The 17,034-nt window shown below is 35.9% G+C and overlaps 9 protein-coding genes across 9 annotated transcripts in view; 6 read left to right on the forward strand and 3 right to left on the reverse strand.

The window, feature by feature from the left end:
• RHIMIDRAFT_258163 (NCA2-domain-containing protein) overlaps positions 1-780 on the forward strand; it is a 2,780-nt gene extending 2,000 nt beyond the window's left edge. The window contains exons 7-8 of the mRNA XM_023611324.1: positions 12-596; positions 653-780. Coding sequence (XP_023464608.1) covers positions 12-324 — 313 coding nt within the window. The 3' untranslated portion in view covers positions 325-596; positions 653-780. The remainder of the gene's footprint in view (positions 1-11; positions 597-652) is intronic.
• Positions 781-812: 32 nt separating this feature from the next.
• On the forward strand, positions 813-1,638 carry RHIMIDRAFT_258165 (uncharacterized protein). Its single transcript, XM_023611325.1, has 2 exons — positions 813-948; positions 998-1,638. The coding sequence occupies exons 1-2, from the start codon at positions 821-823 to the stop codon at positions 1,356-1,358; spliced, it is 489 nt and encodes a 162-aa protein (XP_023464609.1). The 5' UTR covers positions 813-820; the 3' UTR covers positions 1,359-1,638.
• RHIMIDRAFT_27025 (uncharacterized protein) lies at positions 1,531-3,425 on the forward strand. Its single transcript, XM_023612179.1, has 5 exons — positions 1,531-1,705; positions 1,751-1,873; positions 1,927-2,077; positions 2,131-2,351; positions 2,402-3,425. The coding sequence occupies exons 1-5, from the start codon at positions 1,702-1,704 to the stop codon at positions 3,136-3,138; spliced, it is 1,236 nt and encodes a 411-aa protein (XP_023464610.1). The 5' UTR covers positions 1,531-1,701; the 3' UTR covers positions 3,139-3,425.
• On the reverse strand, positions 3,420-4,116 carry RHIMIDRAFT_258166 (histone-fold-containing protein). Its single transcript, XM_023611326.1, has 3 exons — positions 3,923-4,116; positions 3,784-3,868; positions 3,420-3,723 (listed from the first exon to the last, which is right to left on the reverse strand). The coding sequence occupies exons 1-3, from the start codon at positions 4,064-4,066 to the stop codon at positions 3,482-3,484; spliced, it is 471 nt and encodes a 156-aa protein (XP_023464611.1). The 5' UTR covers positions 4,067-4,116; the 3' UTR covers positions 3,420-3,481.
• Positions 4,117-4,707: 591 nt separating this feature from the next.
• Positions 4,708-6,053, forward strand: RHIMIDRAFT_314361 (uncharacterized protein). The gene is made up of 2 exons (XM_023614930.1): positions 4,708-5,208; positions 5,267-6,053. Exons 1-2 carry the CDS (start codon positions 4,910-4,912, stop codon positions 6,024-6,026), a joined length of 1,059 nt encoding a protein of 352 aa, XP_023464612.1. The 5' UTR covers positions 4,708-4,909; the 3' UTR covers positions 6,027-6,053.
• A 10-nt stretch (positions 6,054-6,063) lies between these two features.
• Positions 6,064-6,700, forward strand: RHIMIDRAFT_258168 (uncharacterized protein). The gene is made up of 3 exons (XM_023611327.1): positions 6,064-6,373; positions 6,428-6,600; positions 6,662-6,700. The coding sequence occupies exons 1-2, from the start codon at positions 6,078-6,080 to the stop codon at positions 6,501-6,503; spliced, it is 372 nt and encodes a 123-aa protein (XP_023464613.1). The 5' UTR covers positions 6,064-6,077; the 3' UTR covers positions 6,504-6,600; positions 6,662-6,700.
• A 612-nt stretch (positions 6,701-7,312) lies between these two features.
• RHIMIDRAFT_183358 (Pkinase-domain-containing protein) lies at positions 7,313-8,351 on the reverse strand (the record flags this gene model as incomplete). Its single annotated transcript, XM_023605821.1, has 4 exons — positions 7,313-7,474; positions 7,525-7,903; positions 7,952-8,015; positions 8,069-8,351. Coding segments are annotated over 4 exons (888 nt in total), but the record flags the coding sequence as incomplete, so codon positions are not given.
• Positions 8,352-11,945: 3,594 nt separating this feature from the next.
• On the forward strand, positions 11,946-12,783 carry RHIMIDRAFT_239052 (uncharacterized protein; the record flags this gene model as incomplete). Its single annotated transcript, XM_023609093.1, has 2 exons — positions 11,946-12,067; positions 12,135-12,783. 2 exons carry the CDS (start codon positions 11,946-11,948, stop codon positions 12,781-12,783), a joined length of 771 nt encoding a protein of 256 aa, XP_023464615.1.
• A 1,102-nt stretch (positions 12,784-13,885) lies between these two features.
• On the reverse strand, positions 13,886-16,158 carry RHIMIDRAFT_258182 (digestive organ expansion factor-like protein). The gene is made up of 9 exons (XM_023611328.1): positions 15,754-16,158; positions 15,558-15,702; positions 15,436-15,504; positions 15,037-15,378; positions 14,806-14,988; positions 14,599-14,758; positions 14,476-14,547; positions 14,191-14,420; positions 13,886-14,141 (listed from the first exon to the last, which is right to left on the reverse strand). The coding sequence occupies exons 1-9, from the start codon at positions 15,869-15,871 to the stop codon at positions 13,898-13,900; spliced, it is 1,563 nt and encodes a 520-aa protein (XP_023464616.1). The 5' UTR covers positions 15,872-16,158; the 3' UTR covers positions 13,886-13,897.
• Between the last annotated feature and the right edge of the window lie 876 nt (positions 16,159-17,034).

Consider the following 17,034-nt stretch of genomic DNA (forward strand, 5'->3'; position numbering starts at 1 on the left):
AAAAAAAAAAGACGAATCGAAAGACAATTGATTATCAGGACACCACCACAGCAGCTAAGTGAGTGGCATATGAGTGCATCTCAAGCATGGCGACAAGAAATGAAGACAAATGATGAAAGTATGCTACAAGCAGACTGTGAAACCCAAGGACTGTTGTTATGTGAAGTTCATTTATTACGAGCCTATGCCTCAACGTTGCCCAGTCGAAATAACACACGGGCGAGATTTTTAGAAGATATTCGAGACTTGGAAAACCCAAATTTGAGTAATGCTCAAAAGATACAAACTATTGCTCGCATGAGTCGATTCTGGAAGTTTATCTAAGTCGTCTCTCCTATACTTTACTCCTTATTTTATATCTTTTTTTATAAAACTGTATGTGTCCTTTTTTCTGTTCCCTGCATTTTATTTTATATCAAATGAAACATTTCGCCACAGTCTTCTTTATTTGTCTTGTATTCATCACTTTAACCCAAGCAAGACCCACTGACGGAGTCACGACGAATGAGGTGTCAGGAAAAGGTCACAGCCATAATTTCAAACACACCAAGACGACAGTTTATACCGTAGGCTCAGACGATGGTACAGCTATGGAGGTAAGATAATGAAATAACAATGAAAATAAAAAGAAGGCTAAATATGAACAACATAGTTTACTGATGCAGATGTAGCGAATTTTCCCGAGTTGGAACGAGTGGTGACCGAAAGTAACCAAGTTTATCAGAGTGATTCTATCTGAGGCTCAATAAATAAGTGTATGTATGTTGTGTAAGTGTGGCGTTTTTTTTTTTTTTTTTCTTTTTTTTTTCTCCCTTTGACAATGAATTTTTCTTGTGGTTGTCTATTTGACAAGTCAGTAAAAGAACCTCATTTTAAAAAGTCAAAATATTTCGAGGATCTAAGTGCAAGTTTCGCCATCAATGCTAAAAATGAGCAATTAGGTGCCCAGTAAGTTTACAATAATAAGGTCAATAACCAGTTGCTTCAAAAAAAAAAGTTATTCTTGGTTAGTTCAAATGCATAAGCCTATTTTAAAGCAACAGCCAATCTATGTTGAAGCAACGTTTGAAAATCCAAGCGATCCTCAGTCTCCTATTCATGTACCAGGCGTTCAACTGGTTCATGACACCTTTGAGCACCCACGCTATTACTTTCTGTCACCCGCACTTCCTTCTCTAGACTGTAAATTATATGATGTCAAATTGACGGCTTACACTGATAAATCCAAAAGGCAAGCGATAGCAACACATGAAAACCAAATCTTATCAAGAATCAACACGGATACATGTGCCAAAGCCGAGTTTATGGAAAGAATGGCTCAAGCATCAAAATATGCCGAATGGGAAACAAAGCAATAGGACACATATCATGTTCATTTTAATAAACTATACATCAACACTCCAACCTATCCGTCACCTACCTCTTGTCACTACAACAACCGATTGGTATGACAATATACCAATGAAAGTTCTGTGAAACCCATTATGCAGTTTTATGTGACTGTTTGTAAAAAATCTCCCTTTTTCATTCTCCAGTGGAAAAAAGATAGGAAAAAGAGAGGGAAAAAAAAAGACAAAGAGAGAGAGAATGTCCTTTCTCTCTTTTTTTTTTTCTGAAAAAGAAAAAAGAAAAAAAAAAAAAACACGCAACACATACACAGCTTTATAGAACACAGTAGCCAACAGTATTCAATTTATTGATATGAGTAAGTCAAGTACATTCTTGTAATTTATACTAACAACAATAGTAGTTCATAAAAAAACTAGTAGAGGAAGAAAAAGAAGACAAGTGAAAAGGAGAAGATCTCAATCAAGTTCAGAGGAAGAAAGCTCTGAAGCGGATTCAGTCACTCGCTGTGTATGCGGAAAAACTCGTATAGTATCCTATTACTTGAATACAACATTAGAAAACTTATAATCTTTATAGATAGCGTAGGTTTGATGGTACAATGTGATGAATGTGAAGTGTGGCAGCATTGTGAATGTATGGGATTAGAAGAGCCAGACATTCCTGATCACTACTACTGTGAATTATGTAAACCAGAGAATCATTTAGCAACAAGACTTCCTAGTGGAAAGTAAGTAATGAATGTATACGTATTGCGTATCATGTACTAATCTTGTCTTATAGAACGAAGCGTGAATACAGTTCAATTGGACACGATAAAAAGACACCCAAGAAGCGAACGACACTAAACAGTAGAGAAGCATCCATGTCTTTAGAGGATGTTCTGGCAGTGAGAAACGCACTTGAGCTGTATGAGTCTGGCCAACGATCTCCTTCACCTGTAGAGAAGAAAGGAAACGATACAGAAGTGCCTCATGAAGAACTTCCACCCATTAAGGAGCAAGGTAACGTAGAGACGGTATACACAGAAACAGTACGCTCACAAACAGTGTAGATGAATCAGATTCAGAAGTTATTGCTAAAATAACAAGACCAAAGAAGAAACAGTTGAAAACATCAGAAAGAAGGACAGGAGGAGGAAGAGGGAAGGGAAGCAAAAGAGGTAAACCGAGATCACGTACATCAACCCCCCAGCCAAGAGATTGTTCACCAGCACTTATGGATGAAGGAACACCGACGAGTAGCCAACATGAGGATCCAACAACGAATATTGGCACAGCTATCTTTGAATACTTTACACCTGAATCGCGTGCTTTATCTCCACCCGCCAAGCCTCGTCATCCTCATGCACGTATGAGTATATATGAAATGAATCGCCGTGCGGCTCAAATACTTGAATACATCAGCTCTATACAGATTGAGATGGCTACTAAAGAACCAAATCATATCAAGAGTACATCATCCATAGGCGCCAGCGCTTCTGATACTATTACCAGTACTACAACTGCTGCTATTGAAACAACAACAGAAACAATGGATACAGATCAAAATGGCAAAATGGATGATGATGTATGTTCGTTAAGCAGTGCAAGCACCATACCTCTTGAGCGCGATGATGATTTGGACTTTCATGAACCAGAAAAAGACGATAATCGATCATCACTGGAAATTATGGATATGCTTACACGCAAACTAATCAAATTTCAAAAACGATTTGGAACAAGGCATCAAGAGGATGAGGGACGTATAACTCGAAGCCGTGAAGCAACAAGTTATGGGCATGCATTATAGTTTTTTCTTTTTCTGTACATTTTTATTTATTTCATTGTATATAGTCCACCTCTCCTCTTTTTCTTTTTTTTATGTGTGTATGTGTAAAATAAACTACGACAGTCTAAGGGAAAAAAAAAATAGCTTATTCAAATATACCACCAGTCTTTACCACATCCAAAGTCGAATTGGGAGTCAACTATGCTTCTCAATTCAAGAATTGAAAGTTCTTTTAAACACTCAAGATAAGCTATGTTTGCTATTAGAGAGGAATAAGGATATATAGATTTTTTTTAGTTTTTTATTATTATTATTGTTATTATATTACTGAAAGCCTATTACCACATCATTGATCTTTTCTACATTAATTTTTCAATTCTTTCTGCTCTGCATTATCTTCCATCGCTATATCTTCTTCCATCTTATTTTCTTCTTCGTCTTCTTCTTCGTCTTCTTCTTCTTGAATTGGATCTGTCTTTTGTTTCTTTGCAGGTGTATCTTCATTCAACACCTGTTTCCTCTTTTCTATGGCTGCTTTCAAAGTCATTGTGGTTGGAATGACATCTTCCAAGAATTCAAATGGCTCGACATCCTTTACGACCTTGGCTTTAATTCTCTCTTTTTAGTCTTACACTTTTTTTTAATAATGATTCTTCTGATCCATACCCAAATCTTTATAAAACACACTCTTTCTTTTTTCTTGTTTAGCTTTATCAAGTGCTTCAGAAACAAGATATTCTATAAACAATTCCTAAAATGACAATCAGTGGTCATATTTTCAACAGTAGGATTTGTATTATTTTACAGCAGCATAAGTAATACAAAAAGTGGCATCGGTGCTGATGAGTGAAATATCTTTATCTTCTTTGATAAGACGTTTTATTCTTGCTAAAGGAAATGTCGTCGTTCCCAACTGTCTCTCTGCCGTCTGTTTGGTAGTTTCCTCCATTGTTTCTGCAGGCATATATAAATAAAGAAGAAAAGAAAAAAAAGAAAGAAAGAATGGTGACTGTCGCGCGCGCCTTCTTTTTTCATTTAAGGAAAAGCCCCGATATTCATTATCTCTGTATGCCTCTCTTTAGCTCTCTTTTCCACAATTGAAGGAGGATTGATATATTCTGTCTCTTTTAAACCAGAATCGTAATGCATCGCATTAAAACCATATCAATTGGATAAAGTCTTCATTATACCACTTTCCATATAATTCGAGTTGACCAACTTTGACTTTTTTTTATGGCGAAGGCTTGCTTCAAGGCCAATCCAGGGGTTGTCTTTAAAAAAAAGTCATTTTATATGCCAGCATACTTTTTTCAAAGCTTCTGGCTATGAGGACATAACTACATTAGACGGAGAAATCATTTTTTATTTAGAAAAAGACCATTATGCTTCAATTATTGATAATACAGCGTAATGGATATTCATTATTCATTGTAACCAATAAATCTTACAGCTTCACGAGCTTCCTGCTTAAAACATCTACACATACAAACTTTTTTTTTGTGAAACAGGAAACAATGGCCTTTTAATCGCAACTTCAACGGCGCTATCATACTGCGGTAACCGATGAAGTGTTACATGTCCCTTCAACCATTCACAGTAAACATTTACAAAAACTCAGCACAGATCATAAAATTCATTAATATGAGAGAACAAGTGTAAGCCCGACTGGCACAACCGCAGTAATAACGTGACTATTTTTACGTTGACGCATAGACACATCAACGGCGGTTGTCAAACTTATTGAATATAAATACTTAGTATATTTTTTCTCTCTTTGAGTGTATATACAAACATGGAGGCTGTTGATAAAACCGCTACCTTACCAACCGGAAACTTTGTTGAAGCCGTACGCACATCGTGTCGTGCTTTGACAGAGAAAAGCGATAAAGTCAAAATATCCAAGCAGGGTATTGACCGCTTTTTGAGTGAGCTTGATAAGAAGCAGTATGACGAGCTTTCTTATGATTCATCAGTTATCTTGCCTCTCAAGTTTTCTACTATGGAAGAAGAGCTCAATTTCATTTCCGTCATTAATTTGTTGAATTTTGGTAGTGGATATCGATTAGAACTTCATAAATATGCTGGTAGAGGGTAAATTGAAAAGAGAAAGAGAGAGAGAAATCAAGGGTTATTAAATCCTTATTTGTAGTGCTTTTGATACGATCCGCTATGGTGTCATGGCTATGCATATTGGTGGAATTCCTATGGACGCAAAGACATTTAGCGAGATTGATATCTTCAAGGTTTCTGAAATCTTCCAGTTCCCTATCGATAAGGAAGTTCGTCACGAAACATTGGACTTTGTTACCATGTCTCAGCCAACACCCCTGAAGCCATTGGCTGTTGGCATCACCTCGACATTGAACACAACTGGCAAGTACTTGCAAGACCACAGATACAAGAGTCTTGCTCATTTCATCTTGGATCATGCCAAAAAGCAACCCAAGGATGCGCTCTATCTAGTCGAAGCTTTGGTCAGAGCTTTCCCTGCATTACACGATCATTATGTATTTGGCGACGATAAGGTTTATCTGTTCAAGAAGGCACAAATCATGGTGTATCATCTCTGGTTCTTGCTGAGACATCAAGTCCCTGATCTTTTTGACTTTACGAATATCGACAGTTTGACTGTCTTTGCTGATAATGTGGTACCTACGATGCTCATTCATCTGGGCGTTATGGAAATAGCTGACGAATGGAAGGAGACGATTGAGAAGAATGTCGACCTGTCTGTAGAAGTGACTACGGCCTTAAGAGCCGCCAGCGTTGCTGCCTGTGAGGATATTGTTCACGCATCTAATGGACTGATGAATACCGGTGGTTTGGATGTTTACTTGTGGCAACTTGGCAAAGTGGGAGACTATAGAAAAATACCTCGTTTGCAGTTAAAAGATACAATTATGTTTTAAAAATAAAAATTTACGCCTAGTTTTTTTTCTTTTTATATGCAGAGAAAGTAAATGCAACATTCAAAAGCAGATTTAGTAAGCCCTTATTTCCCATCACAGCAACAACAACAACAGCTTCAGTCATCAGTGCAACAACAACAACAACTACAGCAGCCTTATTCACAACAAGGCAGCTATAGTTTACATGCAATGTCAACCATTTATACCAATCCAGTAGTATCAGATAACAATAATAATCATAATAATAACAATAATAGCAATGCTCCAGCCATGTCTCGTAAATTATATAGCTGCAAGGACTGTAAAAAGTGCTTTGATAGCCCCAGTATACTACGAACACATCAAAGGTTCTTATCGTTATTGTTGAGATACCCATTATTTCTTACTTGTTTCCTTTATAGAACAGTGCATGATACGAGTGAACCTTTACCAGCACGCTCAAAGACAGGACAAGATAAACCCTATGTAAGTGTATGAACATTTCTTTTTGAAACATATACACATATATGTATGTAAACAGGTATGCACATATGCAGACTGTGGTAAATCGTTTTCACAATATGGAAACTTGAAGGTAATGGCTCTACAAGTAACAGGGCAATAATAAATTCCTAATACATCGTCCTTTTTACTAGACACATGCAAGAAAGCATACAGGAGAACGACCATACCAAGTAAGATTTATAATGAAAGAGAGAAAAGCTCTGTAGATACAAATACTTCTTTATCTACCTAGTGTTCATATGAAGGCTGCGATAAGGCATTCACTCAACTCGGAAACTTACGAACACACGAGATTATCCATTGGCCTGTGAAGCCATTCATGTGTACATACCCCAACTGTGGTAAAGGATTTACGCAAAGGGGCAATCTGAAGGTATTTCTCATTACAACAAAAGCACTCCTATTAAGCCTCTTTCTTGGACATAGACACATCAGATTAAAGTTCACCAGATGGAAGATGTACAAAAGTGAAAGCAGGATCACGACGTTTTGTTTTATTGTTAGAGGACGCGTTTGTCAGTTAATAAACCATTATACTCATCTAATGGAGTAATAGGCGAATCTGTCACAGAATTGACGCCATACTCCAAATGTTCCGTAGAAAGTCTCAGTGTTGGATGATCTTCAAAGTTCCAAGTAGATTCGACACCCAAGTCGTCATATTCATCATCATCCCAAACATCGTTATAGTCACTTTTAGATCTGCTCTTACTCGAATGGTATCCTTTTCTGTTCAGATCAGGCTGTTGTGCAAGATACTTTCTTAGCAGTTCAGGAGATGCAGCCTTCTTCAGGAATGATTGACTGAGGAGTTCAGTAATCGAGCAGCGTTGATTAGGATCCTTTTGGAGACTGTGTTGGACAAAATCCTTAAAGGAGGCAGAAGGTTCGTACTCACAATGAGTGATGGTTGGAGGTGGATCTTCAATCACCATCGTGAATATCTATAAGTATGTAAGGCCATATATTCTTCAAACATTTACCTAAAACTTACCGTGATCGGGTCATACTCTGAGTAAGGTGGTCTACCCTTGGCTAATTCGATAGCAGTGATACCAAGAGACCAAACGTCTATTTTTGCATCATAGTCATGGTTCAGCAGTATCTCTGGTGCCATCCAGCATGGAGTACCCACAAATGATCGGCGTGCTTTCTTGGGATGTTGATGTTGAGGTGCATGGAAGGGTAATAAAAATGTTTCATTCTTTTTAGGCAAGTCTGCCAAATTGAATAAGTGATTACTGACACCAAAGTCAGCCAGCTTGACGGTTCCCGTCTCCCAGTCGATCAAGAGATTGGCTGATTTGACATCGCGGTGAATCAATTCATTACTATGAAGGTATTCTAATCCTAGTGCTACTTGTTTCAGAATACTATGAAACCGTTCAATATTTGTACACGGAAAGAAACCCACTGCTTACCATGAGACAATGTTTTCTTTCAAACCAACGCAACGGTTTTTTAAAAGAATATCATGACAAGAACCTTTATATCATTATTATTAGAAGGGAGAGTTTGTTTAAAAAAAAGACATTTACCAGCTGACATGATTGGTGTAACAATATACAATTGGGAACTATGAACAAAGCTTTGATAGACTTGAAGTAAATGTGGGTGTTTGCATAGGTTCATGATTTGAATCTCTTTTCTTAATGCTTCCAATCTTGAATCGTCTAAATGGTTGTCTTCCAAATTAACAGTCTTGATGGCGATCATTGACTGTGTTGGCTTATAGATGGCTGAATAAACAGAGGCAGTCGCACCTGCGCCTATGGTCCTGAGAATACCATAATCATCCACTTTAGAAGAATAGGTTTGTTGACAAGGTGTATTTATAGAATGAGTGCGGATAGAAAGTCGAGTGACTCTGCTCATGATTTCTGATATGGATCTTTGCCTTGATAGTGACATTTTCTTTGGTGTCGATTCGCTCACTGTGTTTGACCTACGTCTTGAAAATATTTGATTGAAAGAGGATGTACGACTGAGACTTGATGATGAAGATGACACTGAATGATCCATAATAAAATAAAATATAAAGAATATGCAAGAAATGAAACGAAAATGTCTTTAATTTATAACCTTTTTAAAGTTAATTATTGTTTAGAGGACAACTGTCAATTTCCTTAATTTTGTGATACATAAAAAAAAGGAGTTCATTTATTCATTAGCTTTATTTTATATTGATACACAGCAAGGTGAGAAATTACCCTCATTCATGATTAATTATCTAATAGATATTTTTATAACAAACAATAACTTTAAATAACTATAGTTAAAAATAAGAAGTATATGTGAATTTATGAGCAGCCTGAGGGTTATTGATTAAAACATATTAAACCACCATTTATGTGACAATCATGACAAGGAAATAAATGTTTCTAATTGAACAGAAATTACTTTTTACATGAAAAACCCATTCTTGTTTGAATCATTTATTACATGGAATCATATTAGTGCGGTTTACTTTGAATGTGCTCTAGTGTCCTTTGGTCCTAAAGTATAACAAAGTGAATGGTGTTTCCTCTGCTATATCCAAAAAAAAAAGAAGCACTGTCTAATGTTTAAGCTATTCTTATTGGCAGTAACAAATATGAGTTAAAAGTCCTTGGTGTAGGTAACTATGGTATATATGCCCTGCAATTGTTCTGGAACAGGGTCACGTCACACAAGAGGTTGTCTTAATCTCAAATCAAGTAAGATAAATACATTCTCTTCTGTGGGGAAACATAAAGTGCGAGCAGTCGTTACATAAAAGCCATATTGTATCCTTTTGAATGCTCAAGTACAGATATGCAATACATGTCTTATACAAGAGATAGTAAACCTTTACACTAGAGTAATCAATCCTGATGATATGGGAGAAGAATAACCTATAGGCATTGTATAGATAGTATTCTTGGCTTATTAAAGTGTGCTATATCTATGGAATCTATTATATAGTACCTTTAGGTATATAATCACTAGATCTACATGAACTTGAAAAAGATGACATGCATAGGCTGACATGGTTTAGACATCATCAATTTTTCAAGGTATAAAAAATTTTACACAAAAAACAACGCGAATTTCATATGCGCCATTATAAAGCAGTAGCAGCTATTCCGGCAACTGTAATGAATACTTTTTTATTTTGTGTAAAAATAGATTTAAAGTGTTTATTTGCGTCAATTAAAATTGCATGAACAAGCGATTTATTAAAATGATGACGTTTATTGATATTGTAAAGAAAGGAAGGTGTTAATTTAGTACATTCAGGAAAAAAAGGGGGGCTTCAATTTGTATCGAATAATACTTGTATGGCTTTTCTATTTGAGGAAACCCTTTAGAAAAAGAATACAGAAGAACAAGGGTTACTAGAAAGATCTGGCCACGCGGTATATAAAATAAGCTCAACCTTAATATAAAAAAAAGGAGGTTCTGCACAAATAATCAATTGCATAAGAGACGTAGAATATAAGTCTACGTACATTTACAGTCAGGGGCTATCACTGAGCTTATATAGTCAAAGAATCAGTATAGTCAGATTTTCTCTTTTGAAATATGGAATATTATCGCGGATCACTATTGGAATAAGCTCTTTCCCAGAGGTTTTTCATTGAATTAAGACGGATAATGCCTTATCTACAGAAATAATAAGCGTGAAATCATACACTTTTGATAGTATAAAAAAGGGGCCTGAAGCGCAAAGCATGTTGATTTCTTGAACAAGAATTACGGATCTGATCCGCATTGGACAGTATCACAGGGGGCCCTTTTTTTGCTTGATGCAAGATACCTAACGTCAGAAATTCTCTGAATTATAGCAATCATTTTGGAATTACAGCTTCAGCATACGTTTTTTCTAATTGTTTGACTCAATGACCATGTTGGATATTGATACTTGGGTCAATTGACTATTGATACGACGTGTATCGTACTGATATACGTTCTGTGTGTGTGCCACAATGATGACAATGAATGACTAGTTGTTAATCATTTAAACACATTCTCATGCCGCAGCCCAGATTAATCAAGTAATCATACATGGAGAATGTAGCTAACTTTCTTTTCTTGTGCATTATAACATATCTCCTCCTAGATCGACATGCTTAGATCAGTCTATATACATCTGTCATTGTAGATCAATTACACAATGAATGTGATCATTGCACAATGAGGTTAGATCACAACATCGGATGTCGATGCGCAAAGTAAACATCCGACATGGTTGCGCCTATCCCCTGTTTGTACTACCACACAAATATGTCAAATCCAGAGATAAAGTCTAAGTAAACACAAGGTATTCATGATGACTGATCTGTGTAAGGCACAAGCAGCTATAAGTCACTGAAGATAATTTGAAGGTACTAAACTGATCATATATGAACAACATCTTACTTTTTTTTGCCACATGGATTATTGTAACACCTTTCAACTTGTCATTTTTAGTAAAATGCAATAAAGTAACGCATTGACATTTTCCTCTTTAGATCCAATTCATTTCTGAGTTAATTTCTCCTTTTATTGCTACCACTACTCTCTCTCTCTCTGGCTTATAATAGATCACATCAGCTCTGTACTTGATCAACTCTTCATTAGACATGATGTAAATGAAAGAGAAGAACTGCGGAACAAAAAGGGATTAAAATAGAAGCAATTTAATCGCCGATAAAATTATTCGCTTCATGCTCTTTTTTTGCAAGTGAGCAATTTGCACAAGAAAGAACGACGACCTGAGGTATTGCTCTGCGTAGTGTGTTTGTAAACATCATCAGACAAAGTATCAATGTTTATAGCTAAAAGAATGGGATCATTCTAATATCTATTATATAGTAACAAATTCCGTGATATTTATTGGTTGTTATATATATATCTGTGTTTAGAGCAAAGAAGAGAAAGATAGAGTATAGATGAGACTCTTGGACCTCTTTGATTTATGATTCAGAAAGAATTGAAAATAGCATTTTAGAAAAATGGAAAATAAAGCGCAACCAAAAGCCATGACTCTTATCATGAACCAATCAGGGAATAGCAAAACCAAAGTGCAAAAGTAATGTTGATAGTAATTATCTCAATGTATAGTATTGTCCTAATGCTAAAGTATTGAACAATACTGAAGAAAAACAAGCATAGCGTTCTCTCTGTAACTACACTTGTTCTAAAAGAAACTCTTGTGCACAGAACAAACAACAAGTATCCTTTGTATTGTTTACAGGTCTTCCCTTCAAAGTCTAAGAGGAATAATCATAAAACTTCTCAAAACATATGTTGAAAGGTCTAAAATAAAAATCGTCCAAAATTAAATTTCATTGGTCTAAAAAAAATTCGGATTGAAGTAAAAAGACTGCAATTCAATCCATTTCTCTCTTCACTTTTTTTCCCTTTTTTTTCGTTTTTCTCTCTTTTTCCCCCTTTTTTTGCGTTTATATACAAATGGATTTAACGAATAAAGAGTTATTGATGAAACGCTTAGCTGATGCTAGTCAAATAAAGATATACCCGCCTATGCCTTCTAGATATGAAGTACCATTAAGAAAAATACTGCTGACTACTAGGTATAACAAAAAAAAAAAGACATTTTCTTAAATTCATGAAAAATAATAAATGTTGCACCCTACATAGATTATGGAATAATGTACGTAGGCAACAGCAAATTCTATTAGAATTACCTCCAGATGCTTGGCTAGCTGAAGGATTGGATGATTTCATTAGTCATCAAGGATCGTTAAACCATACTGAGGATGCTACGGAAATAAAGTGTACACATACAACAATCGATGCTACCGAAACTGCCGAGGATAAATCTCTTGATAATCATGTTACGACTACTACTACTACTACTACTACAGTTGATAGTAATAGTGATAATAATAGCAGCCTTGATAGTAACATACTTTCATCTTGCGACTGGTCATGGTTTAACCAAGTTGACAAGGACACATTATCCACTACAAGTGAAACTCTACTTTTGGATACAATAAGCGCTTCATCTAATAGTTCCAATACGTCCAATACATTACAGCAAGAACAAGATGATACCCAATTATTATTAAATTGTATAAAGTCCAATAACCTATTGTCTCATGAACCTGAAGTAAAGCGATCAAGGGATGGAGAAGAAGACATGGAAGAAAACCAAGTGAAAAAATTAAAGAAAATGGACCAAGATCAATTTTTACTACACTTTACACTTCCTGATGCTCCGGGTTCACCGGCTGGTCCGGCTCCAACGTCTTCTGCTTCGAGTACTGCTGTGTTACTGAGTGCATAAGTACACTTCATAATACTTTTTCTCTTTTTTTTCTGTTGTCCCTTTTTCTTGAACAAAAAAGAAAGGACAAGAGTAGAAAATAGGAAAAAGATTGGGTTAATGTATTTACATCATTATAAAAAAGAGGAAAAAGACTAAAAAAAAAAACAAAAAAATGAAAAAAAACGAAAAATGAAAAAAAAAGACACCAAAAAAAGCGTAAAATAATATGTTTAAAAAGGTTCAATCATTGTACACAGATACACAAGCTACTCTTATATCCTGGGACAATATCTATTCCCCCCTCCCCTTTTGTTTATCCTTTAACGTTTTAATTATCCTTTTATAAACATTGTTTTTTTTTTTTATAAAATAGGATCTTCCCCCTTTACTGTCCGAATTATGATTGGCTGACTAAGATTTTTTGTTTGCCGTAAATAAAAAATAATTTGAATAACCGCGGATCAGATCTCTAAAGTCTAACAATAAGAGCTTCTTAAAGTTTGATCTGACAGTGTATAGTCTTAGAGGGCACTCCTTCCTTTCGCTAAATTTTATCTTGGGAAAATTAGTCCCCTTAATACAACCAGTAGTATCTTGCACCATCTCGTGTCATAACCCATGATAGTAGCTACAACCTCAGGATTACTATTCTCTTCCAATGTATGCATGAAAAACGAGATCGGATTGACTATAATGGTGGTTTAGACAAGTGCAAAGCTTGCAACAATTGGTGCAATGAAAGTCACGTTAGCAATTGGTTAAAAAAAGACCAAGGCAGCCTCAAGCATTACTGTTGAAAGCATATATCCCTTTCAACACAAATGCCCAAGGTGTTATCAAGCAGCAAATTGCATGAGACTGGTGAGAAAATCCTTTGCATTACAAGTTCGATGCCCAGTCATGTGACATATAAAGCCTTTTGATATCCTCTATGAGCTAAATGAAACATTGGTTTGAGCGTCTAAACCAGCTGATACAATCTATAATGTAACAGGGGTAATCTTATGATCCATTGGCTGGAGTATTGTCGTGTGATCATTTCCACTTGATGCTTTTGTAAAGACGAAACGCTTTCCATATCTGGATTTGTCGTTTCCAAAAATAAGCAAGTTCGAGAACATTGGGATTTTATTTATGAAAACATAAATACGTTCTTTTGTGCTGTACACATCTTCTTTGCGCGTTCTGTGCCAACAATGCGCTCTAATTTCAAAAAGTCATACTTGGAAAATAAAGCAGTGCATGAAAACGTAGCTTCTTCAGCTGCACTAGCTTCATTGAATTTTAAAGCCAAAAAGTTCACAACTTCGGTATAATACAATGGATCTTCAGGGAGTCCATAAAAGACGATGTGGAAAGTACCACGAATATTGTATCTGTGGATTTAATGTTAATATGCATTCACTTCTTGTTCTTATTCTTTACCTTCTAAAGAAATGAAGTCTTTCGGTATACAATAGAAAATCACATCGGCCATGGAAGAATTGTGCTCTTGCTCTAGTAATTTGTGGTCCTGAAGCATACTCTGAACACGCCTCATATGAATATCTGTTATCTTCAAAATAATTTCGTACTCGAACAAAGTCAAAGTAGGAAGGAATAAAGATAAGGGTATGTGATTGCATAATGGCTGATTTACGAAGAGCTGGTAGAGTCTATAAATACGTATAAGCAATTCGTCCCTTTATGCTTACTTTATCATAAACTTACCTTTTCGATAAAGTATTTATAGCGTGCATCATGAATTGAGCTTAATGATGGTGATTCTATACGTGTAAATGTCTAAAGTATACTGTTAGACCATCATTTCTGTGTCATTCTAATAAATGTTACCTGTTGTATTTGAGGGATAATGTCCAGAATAGATCCCTCTTCATACGTTCGCTTTATCTTGAGTTTTCCAGACACATTCTTAAAATGCTTGTTAAATAAGGCATTAAATTCTGGCGTCAAAAAGTCTGCAAACAACATAGTCTGTCGAAAGTATTTTGCTCTACAGCGCATTAATTATGTATTCAAACAGTATTGACTAGAACTTACTTTCCATCCAAGTACCAGCTTTTGATTCTCGAAATATCACATCCATGACTTTCCTTAGGTATTAAGTTCATATGCTGGAAGATGTGCTCAATATGCTCCCAATTTTGCATCAAGAAATGATTGGTTTGATCCAAGATAACAACTTCAATCGAGGACAGATAATCAAAATCTCTCTTTTTATCCCTACAGAGCAATGTTAACGGTTATATGCTTGTATATGGTTTCACTTACCCTTCAGCACCGATCAATGTTCTCAGACCCAGGGGAGAGGCAATGATAACATCAGCATTGTAAAAATCGGCATATAGTTTCATTGATTTCTTTGCAAACTTTATACCCAAGCGGAAGTGATCGTCAATATTGCCTTGAAAGTTTTGTAAAAAGTCTACGGGTTTAGTAGGATCAAGTTCTTCTTCTTCTCTCAAGTTGTATTGCTCGTAAAATCTATTCTTATTCTCCTGCTGTTCTGTGGCTGATAATTTAATAAAACTATCTACAACATCAACCACCGTATTTCTGAATGGTAACAAGATCAACACTTTGGGTCGAGTGAATCCTTGATCTCGGCATTCGCTAAACAAGGTCAGTTAATATCAATATCATCTTTTTTGTATCAATATACGTTTTTACCCAACATCATTGCCTTCCTTTTGTGCTTTTACAAGTTTTGCATTATTCTTTAAAACACGGTCTCTTGTCCTACAAAAAAGTCATTGGATCTAGTCTTCTTTTTTCTTTTGGTTCTGTCTTACTTTGTGATATGATTTAAGGCATGCAGTACATAAGTATTTCTAATCTCCTTTGCATTATCTAATGTACGATTACAATATAGTATATCGCGATACTGATTCATCTGATGAAATAAGCTGTTTTGGAGTGGCGTAAACAATGCACGACCTATTCAGTTTAAATAAGACTATGCCATCAAGTTAAATGATCTGTCCGTACCTTTTTTAACAGACTTGTTTGTTTTGGACCATGCACCTGCTACACGCTTTTTGACTCTAACGTCTTCTAGATTCTCAATCTTGGGTGCATCCACGGATATCTTTTCATTATTAGTCATCAAAGCTACCACGTCGCTGAGCTGTTCGTCTTTAAATGCATGAGGAACCCATTTCTTTTGTTCTACGACTGCAATCTTTTCATCCAGTAAACCTGATTGCTGGTCAGCATATTTGGCTTCGTATATATCTTGAGCAAGCGCATCATCGTCTTCTTCCTCTTCTGCACCACTTCCAGCATATATAATTTCTTCTTCTTCATATGCATCTGGAGCATCTGCATCCACTTCTTTTTTATTAAGCAGCAGTTAATTTATGATACCTTGTATCGTCTTGTCATCTGTTTACCTTCATCTTCGTCTTTTACATCGTTTTCCTCTTCATCCTCGTCTTCTTCATCAGCAATATCCTCGTCATCAATGTCTTCATCATCAACATCTTCGTCATCCAGCATATCATCTTCATCCATTTCTTCCTCTTCTTCTTCTTCTTGAAGAGCCAATTGTTCTTTTTCATTATCAAATCCTTCCTCTTCAAGTTGAATCTTTTTATAGAAGTCCTTTTGTTTTGACGTCTTTTTCAATGATCCAATAAGCAAAGAATACGCAGAAGGCTTCTTGTAGCCATCCTCTTCTTCGTCGCCTGTCTCCTCTTCTTCACTTTCAAACTGTGTCTCACGGATCCTTTTTTCCTCCTCCAATTCTTTATCAAGTTCCTCTTCTGTTACAACACGTCTTCGTCTAAATTGAAATAAAAGGGTCATTTTCCAAGTTCTACAAGCAAAAAAACTCATGAGCTTACTTGGCGGTCTTTCCTTCTTCTTCTTCTTCTTCCTCAAAATCTTTGGGTACAAGTTCACCATAATCTTGCAAGTCTTGTTTCTGCTTCCTGGATAACTGTCCAAACTTTAAGCCAGATTCCTTTTTCTTGGCTGATTTTGATGTAGAGAGACCAGACACATGGGTGCCGGAGACTCTTTTCTTCATACTTTTACTGATTGCTGATCGTTCTTTTGCCATGGCTTGTCGAAATGATTAATCAAAAAAGGCAAGGCACTTTATTTTTTAATTAGAACTGATATGAAAAGCCGTCACGCACAAGCCATACTTCATGCAAGTCTATTTTCAATGTTTGGTCAACGCAGTACTCAGAAATATGCTTAATAAACGCAACACTAGTTAAATCAGACTTGTGTTTTAACATAGTTTTGATTTGGAAAGGCACT

Source organism: Rhizopus microsporus (genome assembly GCF_002708625.1).
Source record: "Rhizopus microsporus ATCC 52813 unplaced genomic scaffold scaffold_12, whole genome shotgun sequence".
Taxonomy (NCBI): Eukaryota; Fungi; Mucoromycota; class Mucoromycetes; order Mucorales; family Rhizopodaceae; genus Rhizopus; species Rhizopus microsporus.

Excerpts from the sequence above, each read along its gene's own strand:
- RHIMIDRAFT_27025 (XM_023612179.1), top strand. Across the intron at positions 1,874-1,926 it reads CTGTGTATGCGGAAAAACTC|ATAGCGTAGGTTTGATGGTA; the intron begins GTATAGTATCCT and ends TAATCTTTATAG. Across the intron at positions 2,352-2,401 it reads TCCACCCATTAAGGAGCAAG|ATGAATCAGATTCAGAAGTT; the intron begins GTAACGTAGAGA and ends CAAACAGTGTAG.
- RHIMIDRAFT_258168 (XM_023611327.1), top strand. The coding sequence starts at position 6,078 with ATGCAACATTCAAAAGCAGATTTAGTAAGCCCTTATTTCCCATCACAG. Across the intron at positions 6,374-6,427 it reads ATACTACGAACACATCAAAG|AACAGTGCATGATACGAGTG; the intron begins GTTCTTATCGTT and ends TTTCCTTTATAG.
- RHIMIDRAFT_258165 (XM_023611325.1), top strand. The coding sequence starts at position 821 with ATGAATTTTTCTTGTGGTTGTCTATTTGACAAGTCAGTAAAAGAACCT. Across the intron at positions 949-997 it reads AATGAGCAATTAGGTGCCCA|TTATTCTTGGTTAGTTCAAA; the intron begins GTAAGTTTACAA and ends CAAAAAAAAAAG.
- RHIMIDRAFT_258182 (XM_023611328.1), bottom strand. The coding sequence starts at position 15,871 with ATGACTAATAATGAAAAGATATCCGTGGATGCACCCAAGATTGAGAAT. Across the intron at positions 14,548-14,598 it reads TTATCCCTCAAATACAACAG|ACATTTACACGTATAGAATC; the intron begins GTAACATTTATT and ends AGTATACTTTAG. Across the intron at positions 14,142-14,190 it reads AGACTTCATTTCTTTAGAAG|ATACAATATTCGTGGTACTT; the intron begins GTAAAGAATAAG and ends TTAAATCCACAG.
- RHIMIDRAFT_314361 (XM_023614930.1), top strand. The coding sequence starts at position 4,910 with ATGGAGGCTGTTGATAAAACCGCTACCTTACCAACCGGAAACTTTGTT. Across the intron at positions 5,209-5,266 it reads CATAAATATGCTGGTAGAGG|TGCTTTTGATACGATCCGCT; the intron begins GTAAATTGAAAA and ends CCTTATTTGTAG.
- RHIMIDRAFT_258166 (XM_023611326.1), bottom strand. The coding sequence starts at position 4,066 with ATGGAGGAAACTACCAAACAGACGGCAGAGAGACAGTTGGGAACGACG. Across the intron at positions 3,869-3,922 it reads TTTGTATTACTTATGCTGCT|GAATTGTTTATAGAATATCT; the intron begins GTAAAATAATAC and ends TTGTCATTTTAG. Across the intron at positions 3,724-3,783 it reads TGTGTTTTATAAAGATTTGG|CCAAGGTCGTAAAGGATGTC; the intron begins GTATGGATCAGA and ends AGAGAATTAAAG.